Source organism: Grus americana, chromosome 5, assembly GCF_028858705.1.
Source record: "Grus americana isolate bGruAme1 chromosome 5, bGruAme1.mat, whole genome shotgun sequence".
In the NCBI taxonomy this organism is placed as follows: Eukaryota; Metazoa; Chordata; class Aves; order Gruiformes; family Gruidae; genus Grus; species Grus americana.
The window spans coordinates 43,720,146-43,739,834 of NC_072856.1; the positions used below are offsets into that span (position 1 = coordinate 43,720,146).

Consider the following 19,689-nt stretch of genomic DNA (forward strand, 5'->3'; position numbering starts at 1 on the left):
ATAATCAAAACAAATCAGTTAAACACCAGGGGGGGTTGGGGGTGGGGGGGAAGGGGGAGACTTAGCCAATTTTCCTGCTGTTTAAAGTGCTTCCTGTACATCTATCACACTCCCTCTCCCATTCATATGGACCAAATAACCTAAGGTGTTTCACAGAGTATGCTGGTTAGCATACCTTGTCATGATGTTTGTCTGCCTAATGCCTCTAGTAATAGGAAGACCAAACACTGGGTTTAATACTGTATTTGCATCCGACAGTCTTGCTCTGATGATTGGTCTTCCTAGATCTGGTTCAAAGGAGTTGCTGCTATCCAGGATAGTAACTTTGTCTGCTCCTGAAATAAAACACCTCTCAAAGGAACAGGTTTGGACTTTCAGAGGAGCTTAAGAGAATTAGATTCCCAAATCCTATTAGATTGCAATGGAGTTGGAAACCTAACTCTTTCCAAAAATATCAAAACCAAGACGCAGAAACCCTACTGTTTCATGAAAATATGAAGCATGAGGGGAAAAAAAGAGCATCTCCGGTTATTCTTACAAACTTTTTTTTAAAAAAAAAAGCTCATTTTATTCTGACTTTCCCATATTCATTTTGCAATAAGAGAGAGCCAATAGTTCATGTTTATTTATTAAATGAAATTAGGAAAAGAGACACACTGAATTACAGCTGAAAAGTACTTAAAGATCAGTTCAGTATTGCAGTTTTGAAAAACATGTCATCTTTGTTCTTATCACCTACTACATATATTAAATAAATTCTTCAAAATTTTAACTTCAAAATTAAAAATGTTTATGTGTTAGTTATTTGCAAGTGTCTGGAAGCAAGAGAGGTGAACATACAAAGTAGATATAAATGAAATCATATTTATGTTACCTGTGGTTTTAGCTAATTGTCTCCATCTGCAGCCTTTTCTTATTAAAAAACTACTATTATAACAAGTAGCAGCATTCTAAAAACTTCAGGGTAACTACATTCAGCCACTTCACTCAGCCAAGGGTCATCTGTGCAATCATTTATGATGACATTTGCACTTCATCATCCAAATTGACTCAAGACTCTGTTGCAAGAATGACTTGGCAAATCGACCTGGGTATCACCCAACACACTTTGCAGTAGTCAGTTCCTCTCTATGAGGAAAGAAATCTCCATTGACTTTGTGCACAACACTTATTTTAATTTCTGCCTGTTCCATACAGGCAGAAAAAACAAGGATGTTTTGATCCTTGTGAATTAGAGAAACAATTCTTCCTGTGACTTGAACCCTGCATCAACTGGACTTCTCAAATAGCCTCTTGAAGAATTGCTATAAATCTAAGGAAATCAATTAGAAATTCCCAAGTTGTTTTTTTCACAGTGATTCTTACAGTTCAGAGAGTTTGTTTTCTGTTTATTTTTTTCTATAAATTCCACACATGCCTTAGTTTACTAATTAACAACTAAAGAAAAGGAATACGCCTGCAGTTCACTGTACTAGAAGGGACCAAACTTACTAACGAAGTGTCCCAATTATATTTCAGTCAAAGACCTGTCCTTCACTGTTGTCATACACCCAGGCAAGCAAACAAACTCAAGTATTTTCAATTATGCTATTAACCTCCATTCAGGAATCTGAAAGATGGGAGCAAACTGAATGCCAGGAGAAAGAACATAAGCCAAGATCGATTAAGACTTTGTTCATATTTAAGATTGAGTTCACCCTCAGGAAGCAGAGCTTTCAATCTAATACAAAGTCAAATTATGAGCCACGCTGGAGCAGATGTACCCCTTGCCACAGGCATGAAGTAGGCATGAAATCCTGTCATGCTTGAGTTCTACAGTTTAATTACAGCAGAGAGCATTCAAGTTAAAGATAAACTTAGAAATGCCTCAGACAGCCAATGGTACGTTTAAATCTTTTCCTTTACAAAACTGAATACTTTCATTTCTCCTTCCTTCAGCAGGCCAGTATCTTCCATTTTATCAGTCCTATAGACTAGGGGTCATGCTCGATTTCTTTCTTTCCCCTTCCCCTGCCTTTATTAAGTCCATGAACAAGTCCTGTCATCTTCCATAAAGCTTCAAAAATCCCTTTCTTCCTGTTCTGACAGCTTAGGCTTATCTAATAATTTTCCACTTGACCTAGCAGAATCGCTTCTTATCAGATTCTTTTGCATCAGACGTGCAGATGCTAAATAATGTCTCATTTTACTAAGCAGACAATATTTCTGACCCTTTAATTACACCTATTGTGCTGTGCAGTTCATTCCCCATCTGCCTCACTACCTTCCTATCATTTTGACAGAGACATAAACTTACAGCACCTTTCTTACAGTTTCATACATTCCTTGTGCTTAATTGTATGAGTTAAGATGATCAGAACTTCTTAAAAATCTTAAAAAGTTCACCGCAATTGGTTTTTTTCAGTTTCCTTCTAAATATCAGGCTGTGGGACAGGTAGCAAAGACACGCGAGGATATCTGTGACATTTACGTGAGGCCAGTAAATATGGCAAAGCATCTACAAAAGCCCTATGTCCTTCTGCAGAGGCAGCCAAAAGCAATATAGGTTGTCTAAAGTGATACTGGAAAACTAAGTTCAGTCAACCAAATCCCTCACTAGGATGAAATACTAAGTACACTCTCAACAACTCATGCCCTCCATCCTTTCCTTCCTGTTTCCACCTTTTCCAGGTTGGATCCACACTTGCCTGAGAAATTTAACCTTTAGACCTCAAAGCTACTGCCTTCCTCTTCGATCTTCTCTATTAATCACCGAGAAAAACACCACTGAGTTTTAAGCATCTGTCAAGCAAGTTTTCAAGTTTGATCCATTTTCCTCTAATACCTTAGAACTCCCACTTTGAGCCATACACTTACTAATCCCTCTGGTGCAATTTTGGTGTTGTTCAGACCTAGAGAATAGTCCTTACTGGTTTATTTCAAAATCAATGAATAGAAATTTCTGTACAGGTTTAAGTCTAGTGATAGAGCTAAGGAACTGCCTGACAGGAGACTAAGCAAAAGGATGCAAGCATCTTTTAACAGTATATCTCTGGGCTAGATTCAACAGGCTTCCCATATTATACCTTAAAAAAGTGTGAGGTGCAGATCAGTTGTCTCCTTGAATTGAGAATTCTCTCACCTTAACATTTATGCCTAACAGATCAGCAAATAGTTTTCATGCTGTCTTTTCCCTACACCACTCTCAAACACACTCATTTTCCAGTTCTAGTACATCTGTAAAACTCTGCCTTTATCTAAATGACAATTTTCTTTCCAGTGTGTTAGTCAAACTGTCTGTTCTTCTGTGAACAAAGAGAACCTGTAAAGAAAGCAGGCTACTGCCAGAGGATGAGAAGATACTGAGTTAGATCAATCTGAATCACTAAGGCACAGGCCCACTGCTATGGGCAGATAAATCCGTCATCTTGCAAAACATCTGGTGGCAAAACTCCTCAGTATCCCTTAAGGTATGAAGGGCCTTCAACAGGCTAGTACAGATTAAACCTTTCTCTCCTAAGGGAAAAGGGGGGAGGTGGTACCAAGCAGAATCTAAAAACCTTTAGGATTTCCAAGGCTGCCGAAGAGCTACATAAATACAGTCACACAATACACTGGAGGGACCAGGACAGCAGACATCTCCGCTACTGCTGGGACATCTCTCTGCATCAAAGCAGAAGGCTGAAAACAAAGGACATGCAGAGTCACGACCATGAAAAGGAAGCGCTCAAATGTGTGTTGGTGGCAGGAATGCATAAAAGTGGATTTAGGGGCAGCAGGGGAATTAGAGAGAACAGAGCACCAGCTCACATGCAGTGTCACGGCCACACAGTACTCACCCACAGAAGAATTTTGCTTGTGCCAAAGCGTTACGTGAGACATAGCAGTATTATCATGTAGCTTTCCTCTTTCAATTAAAACATAACATGGCAAACAGTATTTTGACCCCAAAAGAGACACTAAAGAACACTTAAAAACACACTACACAGTTGAAATGCTAACAGGATTTACATCTATACACTGAAAAAGGAGGATATTTTGTAAATACTCCCTACTCTGCAGACTGACATAAATATTTCATATTGATTCTGCTTTAGGGAAAACAAACTGAAGAAATTAACTAGCAACACTTTCACTGCTAAGCAGATGTATTCTGTTTTGACATTTGTAGTTTGCAGTACAAATACTGTGATGAATTAGTAATCTCGACATTCCTAAAAGTATTATAAGCCACAGAAATACATTTCCACCGTAGCCCTGCATCGGTTTCTCTATCAGGCAGTGACAGAGTGCCGCAGGGAACGCGTTTGATAAGGGGAATAACGTTTTCCGTCCCGCATCAACGCGCCACTAGCCGATGATGCGGGATCGCGGTAAGCACGTTTTAAAAGTTACCGGGTCCACCTCAAGCAAGGAAAGACCCGCTGCCACCCACCAGAGAGGCTCCCGAGGGGACACCGACGGCCGTTACGGTTGAAGGGAGCCCGCCTGCCACCCTTATCACCCGAGGGGCTGCAGGGTGTGTGTAACGGAGATACACCGCAGACCCGGGGAAGTGCCCCCTCACTCCCCCCGGGGACTGAGCGCCGTTACAGAAGTTACCGCCGCGACCCAACCGCTCCGCTCCCGCCCCCGGGACCCCCCGGCCGCGGGTCGCCTCAGGGGCCCGGCCGCGGGTCGCCTCAGGGGCCCGCCCGCGCCGCCCGGCGGGGGAGGAGCCGCCGCCGAGCCAGGCCGTTCCCCGCCGCCGCTCCTGCGCCTGAAGAGAACGGCGAGGGGGCGGCGGCGCGGCCGCCTTCTCCTCAATTTGGCGGAGCGCCGGCGGGGATGGGCAGACCCTCCCCGCCCAGAAGGAACGCGCCTACTTACCCGCCGAGCCTCCGGCGACGACTTGGTGAGAAGCCTCCTGCAGAAAGCCCCCGGGTTTCCGAGCCATCCTCACCCACGGCGGCAAGAGGCACCCGGCGCCTGGAGAGCGGTTGCTGAGCTGGGGCCGACTCCGCGCTGGGCGGGTGGGGAAGAGCCGGAGGAAGGCGGGAGCCGCGGTTATCTGCGGGGGCGGGGGGGGGAACGGGGGACACGACGGCTCGGCAAGACCGGGCGGGGCGGGGGCGCGCGGGCCGGTCCCCCACGCAGCGGCCTGTCGTAGCCAACGGGCAGAGGCGGCCCCGGGCAGGGCCCGGGCTGCAACTGCTGGCGATCGCGGCGGGGAAAGGGCTCTCTGATCGCTTCTAGCCGGGAAACCGGCAGCCTCTCTCTCTCGGGCAGAGCTGGGGCGGCCGGCGCTGGGATCGCCCTCGCTGGGGCGGGGAGGCAAGGCTTTGGCGGCCTGTCAGTGAGCTGACGGGGGAAGGCCCGTCACCTCAGCCTTGTGCCGTTTACTCCTCGCTTCGGGGCTGGTGCCGTACAGCACAGCTTGCAATCCTGCTTCCTACCGCTGCTGGGACAGCTAACACCGGCAGATCCGCTGGTGCTCCACTTCCAGGAAGGGTCGGTGGTGCCGTTTGGCACATCGGCTGCCTTTCTGAAGCATACTGTTCTTTTAAAACCTTTAGACTTTGGTTCCAGCTCTTTTGTGTTCAAAGGACACAGGTATTTTGTCACTTGGAGAATGGCTATTGCGTGTGTCACGCGGACCTATTGGCCCATCTTAGTAAATGAAACGGTGCCAGGGCTTGGGCTCGAGCGCTGGGACACAGTCAGTGCCGTTGCTGACAGTCCCCAACGTTGTTTTTGCCAAGGCCAAACCGTGCTTTTGCAGAAGACACCAGAGTACAACGTGGGCTCATGCCCAGAGGTGGTACCATTGAAGAGGAAGACCGTTCAGCCATATGGATGCAGAACACGCAGGGCTGTTTATTCTCAGGGCCAGAGAATGGGCATAGATCCTTTCTGTTTACTAGTACAGACATAGTCTTTTTGACTTAGAGCCAGATTCAGAGTGGCACTCAGGTTAATAAACTACAGCTTAAGCACTTAATCAACAACTGAATATGTAAATGTTTCTATAGATTTGGAGTTTGCAAAAGTTGGGAGCAGATGCAGTATTGCAGATGGTCTTTTACTTTCTGTGCTGTATCACTGACCCTGTTCTACTAGTCAAACCCCTATGTTACCAACAGCTATCTGTAAAGATTTTTTTTTCTCCGCCTCTTCTCTTCCCCCTAACTCTGAATAGCACTGTGGTTCCTCATACTCTGTTACCTCCTTTTGCACATAGCCCACAGCCTCCAGTACTGCTGATTTTTCTTACCCCAAGGGAAGGCTCATCCACTCTGAGCTTGACCTTTGCTTCTTTTCTAACAATCGGGTACATATGAGCTGAATTACATTGGTTTTGGGGGAGAAAACAGAGCTACTGTTGATCTCAAGGGCACATTTATTAGAGGTAAGAAGATGGATTTAAGGGAGTGGCTCTTGAATAAGGTGCTAGACTATTTGTTTAACCAGTCACATGGATAATTTGGGATTATTTTTTTTTTCTTTCTTTCTTGCTGACAGCCCTACAGTGTTAACACAGACAAGGATATTAATTTTGAATCAGAAATCCTTCACGTTATCTTCAAAGCAATCCTGAATACCATGTGTGATCTCGAGCATCTTGATATAGAACTAGAAGGCTAGATTTGCTGGCATCTCTTCAAAAGAGAAGGAAAAGAAAGGTAGTTTTTACATGCTTATATTTTAACTTCTCTCCCCTGAAAAAAAAGACTGCTGTTGCCTTACAAAGGCATCAGCTTGTGCTAAACTCAAAGCATAGCTAATTTGTAACTAGGTGCATTCATGTATTCCTGCAGCACAGCTATCAAAGGCAAATGTTGGTACCCAGTTCTTTCTCTATTCCTTAAGAAACATATTAAGTTAGATCTGTTTCTTATGTCTGAACAGTATATTTATGCACTGTTTTCCATGTCCAGATAGGCATTTAACTGCAGTCTGCTGTCTCTATACATTTTAGTTTAGTAAGAGAGGGCTTCCAGATGCTCATTTAAAGACTTTGAGGGTAAAATCCTAGGCACACTGAAGGCATTGTGCTAAAATTGAGATTTCATGACTGACTCTAGAAATATATGTAGCATAGCAGAGTTGAAGAGAATGTGTGCTGGTTTTCCTCGACCTCCAGTTCTGGAAAGGTACTTTTGAGGTACGAGAGAAATCTGCATTTGTTATAATAATACCACATCTTTTCCTCAAGGAAAAGGGAAAAGTTGAGGAAGACCATTGTGAAGAAAGGCATACTTGACTACTATAAAAGTGAAGATAGAAATACCTAATGTTCATAGACAGGAAAAAATAGCATTCCAGCATTCTCATGGCCAGAATTCATGTAATCAAAGAGAAAATAAAGGACAAAATATATTTTAGATTAGGATTAAAATGCCATTACTGATTTCATAAAGGTGGAAAGCAGTGCAGTCAGACAATTTGTTCCAGATTCAATGGATGGGAATATAAAGGTTACTGTTAGACTGAGGGAGAGAATCTGGAAATAAATTAAGCACAATAATGAAAACCTATTAGAAACAAGATTCATCTAATTTAACTGTCCGCCTCATTCACTGGAAAAGAATATTTTTTTCCACCAACAAAAACCCAATGATTTTTACATGAGGAGCATTTTGAGAAGGAAAGATCCTTCAATAGCTTACAAATGGGGTTTGTGCACAAGGTTCTGAAATGACAGTGTTTTCATCCCCCTCGCAGGCTTTTCTGGGAATCATTTCTCAAATCTTTCCGGATAGGTTTTCCTATTTTGAGAACAGAGTGCAGGCACGATAGTATTTGGAAGGCAAGACTTTATAAAAGTATCTTTGAGAAAGTATTTTTGTGAAGTGGTAATACTGTTCTGGTATGTTAGTTTGTAGTGTCTGTGAGTGTTTTGTGATAGTTCAGCACCAAATGTTGATAACTGAGTAGAATTTCCAAGCTTGAAAGGAAATGTAGCCTTAGAACAAAGATTAGAGAAAAACAATGGTTTTATTGCTACTGAAAAGTATGAGAACATAGAAAATACACAGAGAAATTAATGAAGTGTTAAAAGACTGAGACCGTAATTGCAAAAAAAAAAAGTAATATTCAGGTACAACATTCAGTTACATAATTTACATGCATCAGCAAATAAACAGTAACTTGAATTCTTTGATCTATGCAAGAGCAGAGTGGGGATTGCTGTGGGAATACAGAATAACTCCCTTAAATTAATAAACTTTGAATGTGCTGACCTTTAAGTAATTAAAATCTCAACTTCAATGTTTCATTAACATTTGCATTAGTTCCCTTGGTTTGGCTCTTTGAGACTGCTGCTCAATAAATATGGCAGGATCATCAAGTCTCCAGTGTTCTGTATCATCAAAAAGCAGATGCTGAAACATCACTACTTTTTTGTTCCAGAGATGTAGGTCTCCCTGTGCAATGTTCCCTTTGACACAAATAGCAAATCTAGTATTAAGGTGCACTTGCTGCAGTAGTTCAACAGTAAAGAGAATTTGGAGTTGATCAGAGGGTGCAGAAACTGGTTGGTTAGATTTGTTTTCTGCAGAAGGTGTCACTGCAACAAAAAGAAGGTTTACATGAAAAAAATGAAAAATAATGTTCAGTCAGTGGATAATTTACATAGACATATGTTTACAGAATAGCATTAGACCTGCTCCTTAAAAAAATAAACTTGTTAGGAAACTATTGTCTCACAGTATTGAAACCCCAAATCTGTTCACCTCAACACAATTGAATTGTCCCGCTGAAAGTCTGTTTTATATATCGCACATCTCCCTTGTTCTCCAGCCACCCCTCCCTACTCCCCCGCAAAGGGCAACCTTCCCGCTGTGCAGGTTTCCTAAAGCACTTCTAGGCTAAATCCCGATTTCGTACGGCCTCTCCCCAAACCAGTCCATGTGCGCCACTACGTTCTCCTCCTTAACAGCTGGCAGGGTTTCTCTCTCCATTAGGGATTACTGTATCCCTTAGTAGGGAATACCGCTCGCCTGGGCAGCGCTCCAGTGCGAACCCCCCCAAAAGGAAACAGCCTTCCCCTGTGCGGAGAAAAACGAGCAGAGGAGACGTCCGCAAACCAGCCCCTCCACCCCCCGGACCCGCAGGCCCTCGCCGCCCGCCCAGCCCCGTGGGTCCCGGCCCGCCGCTGCGGGAGCCTTGCACCGCCTCTCCCGCCCGCAGAGCGGCACCACCCCCAAGGCCGAGCCCCTCCCTCGGGCCGCGGCCCCGCCGCTGCGCGCTCTCGGGGGCGGCGCGCCCCCGCCTCTCCTCCCGCCCCGGCCGCGGGGCCCGCCCGTTCGGGGGCTTTGTTGTGGAGGCGGCGGCGAAGAGCCGTCCGCACGCCGGCGGCGGGGGAGGAGCGCGCAGGTAACGGGCTGGCGGGGCGCTTCCCTCCGCGGTTCGCGGCCCGGAGAGGCTGTGGCTGCCCTGCGGCGCTCGGGTTTGAACTTGCCCCGTCTCACGGCAGCGGGGCTTGGCAGCGGCGTCGCATCCTGCCGAGGCGGCGTTGGTAGGGGCCGCTCTGCCCTCAGCGCCTCCCCGCGGGCAAGCGGCCCTGCCCGGCCTCCTCGCCTCCCCCGCCTTCGGGGCCTGCTCCGCCGCCGGGCACTCGCACCGCTTACCGGCTGCGTGGGCCGTGGCAGCCCCTTGGCTGGGTTACCGTTACTTCCCTATGACCGGTCGCCGCCGTGCGGCCCCCGGCTCGCCCGACATACCGCCCGTTCTGCGGCTGGAGAGACGGGGAAGGAAGTTTTCCGTCCGGGGATGCGGGATTTGGAGTTTGAGAGTCTGTCAGCTCAGCGGGGAGAGGGGGGGCGGACAGGGTGCCGCCTCCCGGGAGGGAGGGAGGGCAGCGCTGGGAAGGTGGCTTGGAGAGTCAGAGGTGAAACCTGTCCCGAACAAATTCAGGAGGTCGATGCTGGATCTTTAGTGTTCGGTGAGAATAGGCTGTGGAGAGTACTCACAATAGTGATAAAAAAGCAACATCCCCTCCCCAAAAGAAAAAAAACACCCTACCAAAATAAAGTTTGCAATCTGTGCCTTTTTTTTTTTCTGCAAATTTATGACTTTGAAAAAAGACCCTTAGGAATTCCCAATGAATTGTATACCTCAGCTTCTAATGTAAGTAAGTTTCACGTTAATCAGGTTTCTTGATGGTGTTGTGAAGGTCTATTTCCTTTGAGGAAAAAGACTATGGTTTCTCAGTGTGAGCAGTTTGAAATAAAAACATTCAGTATGTGTACCCAGAGGCCTGTTTTATCCCTGACAGCACACCCTCCGATGTTTGCCTCTGGAACAACTACAACTGAGTCTTGGTACAGCTTTGAGGGGGTTGAGGTGGTTGGAGCTGGGTGCTGTAGGAGTTTGCTCACCCTGAGTTTGGGAATTTAGAGTGCCCTGCAGTGGCATAGTGTCTTTTTTAGTTAGAACTTGCTGAAATATTATTGTTAGAACAGTCTTGAATTGCAGTGCTTTAGTCATGGGAGAAAAGTCAGTTAACCACAGAGATGCACTGCTGGCTCAGCAGATCTGAGAGCTGCAAATTCTGGAGGCTGTGAGATCTGTGGGTCCCAGAGAAGTGCAGTGAAGTGCTTGCCTTGTTCTTGTACCTGTCCTTAAGCATCTGTTCTTGGCCAGTTTTGCTCCGGGAATATACAACTTTGGTTCAACCTGAAACCACCTGGTTTGGATTATTTGCTCATTTAAATATATTATGGCACTAACTTAAATGTTTTGTAAAGTTTATCAGGAGTTAAAACTAAGTTGTAACAGTTAAAGTAAACATGCTGTGTTATGCGGTAGTTCTGTTGTTGTTTTTATTTTGCTTTTGAGTATGCTAAATGTAGTCATTCATGACAAGGTCCTTCAGCTCTATGAGACATGTGAGACTGAGTGAGGTACCATCAGCATGATGGCTATGAGCTCTTCTGCCCGTCACCAGTACAGGGATCACTGCTGATTTCAGGTTCTTGAAAGTGATAAACTTGGCTAGTCCGTCCAGCTAAGGAGAAGTTACTGTAGTTCTGGTTGTAGTATGGAAAGCAAAGGGAGGGACTGAAAAGTAAAATTATGTACTGGATTTGAGAAAGTAGAGACAGCTGCTGCTGTAAGTTTTGGGGGAAGGAGGTGGAGTTGTGAAGCTATGCAGTCACTGCTGCATCTGATCAGTGGGAGTGGCAGCATTATCAGGGAGATTATAGCCCTCCTAGGACTTGGTAAATCTGCTTGTGGAGTGAACATATAGTAGCAGAACATCCATTTCCCCCCGGCCATTTCTTTTGGCTCAAACCAAACTAACTGCACCTGGAAAGGGGCAACCCTCGCTATACATACAGACTGGGCGATGAGACGCTGGAGACCAGCCATGCTGAAAGGGACTTGGGGGTCTTGGTTGACAGCAAGTTGAATATGAGTCAACAGTGTGCCCAGGCTGCCAGGAAGGCCAGCAGTATCCTGGGGTGCATCAAGCACGGCATTGCTAACTGGTCTAGGGAAGTGATCGTCCCACTCGACACCGTGCTGGTGCGGCCTCACCTCGAGTACTGCATGCAGTTTTGGGCACCACAGTACAAAAAGGACATAAAACTATTGGAGAGCGTCCAAAGGAGGGTAACAAAGATGGTGAAGGGTCTAGAGGGGAAGGCGTATGAGGAGAGGCTGAAGTCCCTTGGTTTGTTCAGCCTAGAGAAGAGGAGACTGAGGGAAGACCTCATCGTGGCCCACAGCTTCCTCACGAGGGGGAGCAAAGGGGCAGGCACTGATCTCCTCCCTCTGGTGACCAGTGATAGAACCCGAGGGAACAGCATGAAGCTGCAATGGGGGGGGGACGACGACGGTTTAGGTTGGATATCAGGAGAAGGTTCTTCACCGAGAGGGTGGTCAGGCACTGGAACAGGCTCCCCAGGGAAGTGGGCACAGCACCGAGCTTGACTGAGTTCAAGAAGCGTCTGGACAATGCTCTCAGTCATATGCTCTGATTCGGCTGGTCCTGTGTGGAGCCAGGAGTTGGACTCGATCCTTATGGGTCCCTTCCAACTCCGGATATTCTATGATTCTATGAAACTAGTAGATCTTGTAGTCAGGAAGATTATATACTGTCTTAGATTAAGTAAATGATTCCTTATTGTAGGCATTTGTATACACCCTTTTTGGAGTTATTACAGGTTTTCATATAGTGATATTGCAAATTCTTTAGAGCCTGATTCCTATTACAGTTTGTAACGGGGACTACTCTGTCCAATAGTAGTGGGTAGCAAATGAAATTTTAAAAATCTGTTCCGCAGTTTTCACATGATAACTAATTAGACTTCTTGCCTGTTTTCTTTTGTTTTGTTTTGGTTTGTTTCTGGATTCACTTAATGTCCCTTTTAATTATTAGTTTGCCCCTTGTGGAGAAGGAAATGTTACTTTTGTTCTTTGCATTCTGTAATTCTGTTTCCCTGCTTGTTAGAAGCACTATTATGGTGCTACCCTCTTTTCTTGACCAGTAAGAAACAAAACAATTGTCAGGCTTACTGTTTGTCTGGCAGCGAGGCAAACCCAGCACATTGTATTACTGGCAGAAACAGGAGTACGGTGCTGATGCCCCATGGCCCAGATCTAGCTTTTTGGAATTTGTGAGAATTTTCAGTTCTGAGGGAGCCTAGGTTAATAAAAAAAGTAAGGAAGTTTCCAGAGCTTACTGAAAGGTGTTAGAGGAGGAGCGAAAATATGGGTTTAGTCATTCTCTGTGGAAACAATCATTAAATTATTCACTAGAACTGAAAGCAAGAAGGTACATGTGATCTGAGGGTGAAGGGGGAGAGAGTCCTGCCTATCGATCAGTTTTGTGTAAAATCAGTCCTGTGAACTTGAGAGATATCCTCATGAATCTTTTTGCTACCTCGTCTTAAAATTTTTAGGCTATCAAACATATGGCAGAGTAGATGCTGCATGTTAATGACAGCATGCAGATAGTAAAATGTTTTTAACTATGAATTGCTGATCTGACTTCATGTTCACTTTAGTGCAGATCTCCCAAATCTATGCAGAGGCTTCTTTTCACTTTTACATCTGTTATCCTATGTGGGCAATAGATGTTTTGAAACTTACTTTTAAAACAAACAGTCCTTCCGGGCTGCAGTCTATTAACAGAGTTAACTACAGGGTAATGTTGCAACTGACAATATTCCTTAAAGTATGATTCCTGGCTTTTGCCTTTTCCTTTTAAAAGAAAACAGTTTTGAAGGGGTAATAGAAACAGTATCCAACCTGTATTTGCAGAACAGCTATGGAAACAGTGTGTGTGCTCATTTGTTAAGATGAATCTCTGCTGCTTTGAGCCACCAGTTTTTTAAGTGATAGGATGGTCGGCGTGGTCCGTGCTGGTCTCATGAGCAATGGTACAGAAAGCATAACAGCAGGCTTCCATTTTCCATAGTGAGTCTTGATGTGCACTTTTGTTTGTTAAGGACAGGTTAAAATGGAAATTGTCAGTTTCTGCAGAGTGGTGGCCTTTAGTATATTAAAGAATATTATGTATTAGAATTTTGAAAATATTTTATATGAAATATTGCTAGGATTGATTTTTTGGTTTTCATAGTGTCAGTGAATTAAATAATATTTTTTGGAAATATTCAAGCGTATTAGGGATAATTCTCTCAAATAAATGGAATTTCTTGAGCCTTCTTGTATGAAGTGAGAAACAGGCACTGCGTGTGTGTCCCAAATACAGATAATGGAGACACGATCACTTAAATTGAATGCCAGTGGATAGCTATCATAATGCAGTACGTGTTGTTTATGGGTTTCCAGTGTAACTGAACATCAACTACATGTGAAAACAGCTTGTTGTATTTACTGTGCACCACTAACACTGGCCAAGCCTTGTCAAAGATGTCGTCAGATTTATTTCATGCTTTTCAGAGGAATTAAAACTCAGTGGTTCCGTTAATTATTTTGAAAGCTAGAGTTGTGGCACCTGTGACCTATGGTCAATTTAATGTTGGCCACCAGAATATGTGTGCCGCTTGTTTTGTTTTCTTTTCTTTTCTTTTCTTTTCTTTTCTTTTCTTGTTTACCGGTGCTTGTCTGTCATAGGCATGTAAAGGGAGTTTATTGGGCCAGGTGCCTAGTGGGAAGCTATTTGTATGTGTGCTGTGAGTTTGGTGTGATACATGTGTGCCAGATGAGTTGCAGGGATGCTTCCTTGGGTTCTGGAGTAGGGAAGGGGGTGAAGGGCTGAATAGGGCCCGTGATTCTACAGGCTGTTTGCCATTATTGTTGCTGAAATGTATTCTGGAAATTCATGTTGAAAAGGCATATAATTCTGTTGGCGACGTCATGCGTAGTTAAAATTATCATCAATATGTTGCTCTCAGTTTTAGCAGGGAATAGAATACATGAGACTGGTTCATAGTATCTTTTCCTGATTAAAAAGAAGTCAAGACAGCATCTATGGTATCATTTTGCTCAGTATCACTTGCTAGAGTAGCAAACCAACGAACAGATCCAACTTCCCTTTAAGTGAATGGCAAAACTTCCATTGGTCACAGCAGCGTGGGATTACAGTGTTGGTTTGGAAGAAATAATTGGTAATGAGTTCGGCTCCTGGAGGGCATTAATTTTTACACCATGAAATCCATAGTAAATTGAGTTAAGGAGATCTACATAACATGCTGGTAGACAAATGTTTTCCTTTCTGTCCTTTTATGTAAATCTGTTGAAGACAAAATTTGATCTTTAAGTTATACGTTCATTTAAATAGTAATATTCCAGCTAGCTATGCACTAATTTAAATGTTAAGTGTGAAATAAATTAGAAAAATCTAATCTGCTTCAGTAATGTAGTAGTAGGACAAAGAAGGATTAAAATGCTTGGTTATTGATTAGCTCTTTGGAGGGAGGGGGTGGCAGTTCCTGTCAGGATTTGTGGAATGAGAGCGGGGTTGTGTCTGAATCAAAACTGTTCTGAAAATGCTGTATGATGCTCTGCTGTGAGAGGATTTAGCATGGGATCAAAGATTGCTCTACTTGAAGCAAACAGACTGAATTTTTAATAGTGTTTTTAAAATGTACGAATCTAGTAATTTATGTTGACTTGTACTTTAGCTTATAAATAAAAATGTCCACTAGTAAAGAGAGTATTTAGTGCTGAAGAATTGCTTCATGGTTGTGTGTGTATGAATTACACTTGGAAATTTAGACCAGAACTGGAAATTGCCATTAGCTGCCAGTTTACCAAATGAATGGTACTAAGCTTAGATTGGCTTGGGGAAAGGGAATAGGGCTTTCTGAGGCACAGCAGTTAATATGGATGGAAATGAAAAGTATTAAAATATTTCTTCTTTGCAGAGCATTTATACAACTAAAAATATTATTGTGCATTGTTTCAGTTTTTAATGCACAAAGTTAAATGTGTATAAATCTTTATATTGTGAACATTGATTCTTATTTTTTGATGTCTTTGGCTTGTTTCCTTTGGGAGTAATCAGCCCTGCTTTAGCTTTCTTTCATTACACTATTTCCAAATGTATATATTTGACACCCTCTCTTTGGTAATTTTAATGTATCAACAGGTAAGGAAGTGGAACCAGTCTTAGTGCTTACATATTACATCTGATAGGAAATAAGATATCGGTTTGTACTGTATTTGTTTTTTTTTTCCTATGTATTATAGATTTAACTAAATTTTAGAAGCTTAATTGACTGCGAAAACCAAAACCCTAGTTACCAAGAAAAGTGGTAACTCAGCTTGTAGCTGAGTGTAGTTAGAGAACTGAGAATACTGAGAAAATTATTCCAAGGCATTCCAGCGGCCACTTGAATGCTATTGAAAGAAGTTATGCAAAAGAAAGTTGTTCTTTTTTAAGTCTTCATTTCTCTCAGTTATGGTATGATACATAGTTATATATTTCTTCAAAAACAGCTAGTCCTGTTTGAGAGAGATTAGATGGTGAAATGTGAAGGTGCTGCATATGTAATGCAGTGTCCTGTCTAGATATTGTCATTGATGCTTGCTGTAGTTGCCTAAATTATACCCACCCTATAAGAAAATCATTAGTATTGATATAGTAAAGTTATTAGTATCCGTACAATAGTTTATTAAAGTTATGAGTATTACTTTTAGAAAGGCATAATTTGATTTTCTCTAGTACAGTTCTTAACTTCAAATTTCTCTGATTTACAGTAGCGCTTGCTTTAAGATTCTGTTTCTCAGTGTGTTTTCCTCGTGGTTCACATCCAAATAAATAAAATTTCAGGTTCTATAGGATTTTGCAACATTAGGTGCTCAGTGAGTGAGAATGTGTTAACTTGCTTATGTAAATTTTTAGATACAAGCATGAGAAACAAAGCAGTATTTTTCATCATATTTTTCTATAGTGTGTTTGTATGTGTGCCCTGATACATGCATTTTTTTTTTTCCATTTTCTATTGTGGCAGAGTATTAGGATGTGGTTTTCCTTGTCTGGAGTTTGACATAAGCACTGTATGACCAATTTGCTTTTTGGTACCTTCCTTGTAATGAGGAAAAGGGCACTATAAAACATCCATCACAATTTTAAGATTTGCTGAATGTTTTGTAGCTCTTCTTGTACAGCTACAAAAACGTGTTCTGATTTTTAATTTCTTCAATTACAAATATTACTAGATGAGTGATACAGGTAGTATGATAGACATTCAATTGCTCAGTGTAGTCAAAGTAGGACAATCAAATACTCAGATACCAATTTAAAACTGTTTTCACAGATGCTAGTTGACTTTTTTCCACTTCTTTTTTTTTTTTTTTTCCTCTGCTAGTTGTCAGGATACCATGAGCTTGATCACAGTGTAAGCAGTTTAAGATAGAATAAAAATTAGTCTTGAAGCAGTTAAATATCTCAGTTCCCATGATCTGTATCTGAAGAAAAGCAAACAGTATTTAATAAGTCTGTATTCTTGGGTCTGTTTGTAATGGTATTTATTTTCATTAGACCACAGGAATCTTGAAGTTAAACTTTTCTCTTTGCACCTGACTATGTATGATGAAAAAGGATGTAGTTCCACACCTATATCCTTCTCAAGTGTAGCCTGCCTTGATGTCATTGTTCCTTAAAGAGACATCAGCAACCCCATAGTTCTGCTCAGTTGTATTTTAAAATGCATTTTGATTAAAATTTGAATTTAGCAAGTGAAAAGACACTTTCAAGGTTTAAATTTTGATCTTACTTCAAGTTAAAATAATAAAAAATGGCAGGGCAGCATTCTGTTCTCATTCTGTGGTGTTATGCAAGTTAATTGTAGATTTTGTCCATTAGTCCCTTCAACGAGCATTTTAGGGGGACAAGCTAAATTGGGAAAACTGGGCCCAAGGAGGAACTGGGTGAATTCCCTGGTGTCCTCGTTCACCAGTTCTTCCAGCCTTATAGGATATCCCAAAGTGCCTGGGTTTTATTATTCCTTGCTCCATTCCTACCTTCTAGCTGTGATGGTCTGTCAGTTGTTTCCAGGTGTTCCTGACTAAATTATTTTCATCTTTTCCTACGTATAGGTACAGTATGAGGGATATGGGCATTTCCGTGATTCCCTTACCCTGACCCCATTGGCCCTGTGCCTCTGACAGTACTGACCCCCATTTAGCTGCCTTCAGCTTGGTGTTGAGTGTGGGGCAAGGTGTTTAAAAAAAGAGGTGGAGAGAGTTGTAGAGCTCACTGTCCTTTTCCTGCACTGTCTCTTTTCTTGCACCAGGTCTTAAGTTAGCTGCTGATCTTGCTAGACACTCCTTGGAGAACAGAATTGGGGTGCCTGGTCAGCCATTTGTTGGCCCTTGCCACCTAGATGTGATCGCTGGTTGGGCAGGCGCTGTCTAAATTCTCAGCTTGGCTCCACAGTCGCCACAGTAAGCTGCTTCAAACCGAGCTCAGGTAACGACCTGAACTGCTGCACGGAAGCGATAGCGCTGCTGCTGCTGCTTTCTGTTCCGGCTTCTCTTCTGCAGCCTGAGCTCAACAGGGTTGCCTGATGGTCACGGGGGGTTCTGGGGAGGAAAAGATACTGCTCTTGTTCACTACCAAACGTGAATTGAAGGCAGAGTGGGGTTAGTAAGGCGAGGGTTAAATGGCTCAATTTGAGAAATGCTGCCTATGACAACAGTAGCCAAATTAATCTTTAAAGTTAGACATGCTCTAGCTGTGCCAGCTGCAGTTGTTACAGTGCAGAAACACCCTTGATGAAAACTGATGGCAGTCTCCTACTGCAAATTTTTTGCTTCCGTACATTTGAGGAATCCTCTTATTTTAAGGAAAAAGGCAACCACCTCTAATGCCTTAAATTGTGCAGATATTACGCAATTAATTTTCAGTAATTTTTCTGAGATATCGGTGTTTGCTTATTTGCTTGCTTTAAAAAGGAACTAAAGCTTTACATCTGGATCAGGAGCGTGTACTTGTATGTTGCTTCTTGTAGAAAAGTGGTAGTTCTTTAGAACAGTTACATTTTACCAATATTATGCAATAATAAAAGATTTCATATGAAGTACAACTGTTTCCACCTAACATGTGTGAGTGCCTGTATTTGGTTGACTGTTTTCTTCTGAACCAGTAGTGTTTTCTGAATATCCTGATCTCATTAGCAAACAGTGATGTGAAATAGCTGTGGGGTTTTAGGTTTTTTTCCCCCACCAGCTCTTCCCGTGAGCGTGCCGGATCGCAAACCGGTAGATGGAGCCCTGTGCCAGCAGCCAGCCTTAAGCAGGCTGGTGAGAGTACCTGCAGCCTCTCTGCCCGCAGAGCCAGGCAGGGCAGGCTGCTTGAGCATGTCTCTGTAACATGGTTTATTCATATGTAATAAAGAAAGATGGGTTTAAAATTAAATGTCTAATATTTAGCTGTGCAAGTCAAGGCAGCGATCACGTGCTGAGAAGCTTCGGGACAGTTTTGCGGTGTTTGTGGGGCACAGGTGATCAGGTGAATTATCCTGATCCACTCTAGAGCGCTGCAAGTATGAGAACTGGTCTGGTACGCCACATGCTTTCGCTTTTCAGTTAATTTCTGAGTCAACTGCTTGTCATTAGGCAAATCTTGATTGAGAACATCAAAAACAGGGTCTGCGGGAAGCTCTTAAGAATCTTAAAAACCAGAAGAATTTGCTTTTAAAATTTAAGTTTTAGGATTTGGGTTTGTATTTTTGTTTCTCGCTAATGTAAACTACTAATCCTTTTGAAACTATAATTTTGAGTATTGAAATTTGTTGAAATTTGTTGAATAGCACAGTTCATAAGTTCAAAATCAGCAGTAGCTAATCTTGCGTGTTCTCTGTTTTGCGCAGCGTGTGTCCACACCCTCAGCCCAGCACTGTGATACCCGGTTCAAGTAACTGATACAGTGACTTGGTTTGTTGACATCTGTGCATGCTGCTTATAAAACTATGAAGAACATGGGAGTTGCAAAAACTTCTTTAGAAATAGGTTTACCTGATGTGGTTTTGTATGCAGAGTAGTTACTCTAGTGTGAGAACAGTTGCTAAATAGCGGGGTGCTAAGTTTGTTTGAAAATGTGAGGTATGGTTCTTAATTTCAAAGGGAGAAAGTAGGATAATGTTTTAGAGGTAATAAAAGGTAGGTAGTTTTTATTCTGTCGTGGGGTGGGGGTTTTTTGTCATGTTTGTGCTAATAAGTATATACTTACTTGAAAAATCTTCCAGATTAGGATTATTCTGTGATTGTAACAGGTACACGATTTGTATAAATATACCCTGCATTTCTTAT

At 42.9% G+C, this 19,689-nt stretch overlaps 2 protein-coding genes across 13 annotated transcripts in view; one reads left to right on the forward strand and one right to left on the reverse strand.

The window, feature by feature from the left end:
* SLC25A21 (solute carrier family 25 member 21) overlaps window positions 1–4,980 on the reverse strand; it is a 261,114-nt gene extending 256,134 nt beyond the window's left edge. For all 3 annotated transcript variants that reach the window (XM_054826670.1, XM_054826668.1, XM_054826667.1), the window contains exon 1: window positions 4,849–4,980. In XM_054826670.1, coding sequence (XP_054682645.1) covers window positions 4,849–4,915 — 67 coding nt within the window. In that variant the 5' untranslated portion in view covers window positions 4,916–4,980. The remainder of the gene's footprint in view (window positions 1–4,848) is intronic.
* Window positions 4,729–19,689, forward strand: part of MIPOL1 (mirror-image polydactyly 1) — a 198,528-nt gene continuing 183,567 nt past the window's right edge. For 7 of the 10 annotated variants that reach the window (XM_054826663.1, XM_054826661.1, XM_054826653.1 and 4 more), the window contains exon 1: window positions 4,729–4,873. The gene's annotated coding sequence lies outside the window, so the exon portion shown is untranslated. Of the gene's footprint in view, window positions 4,874–5,499; window positions 6,642–9,207; window positions 9,337–19,689 lie in introns of those variants that run through there. The other 3 variants (XM_054826652.1, XM_054826660.1, XM_054826654.1) reach the window with 2 other exon arrangements.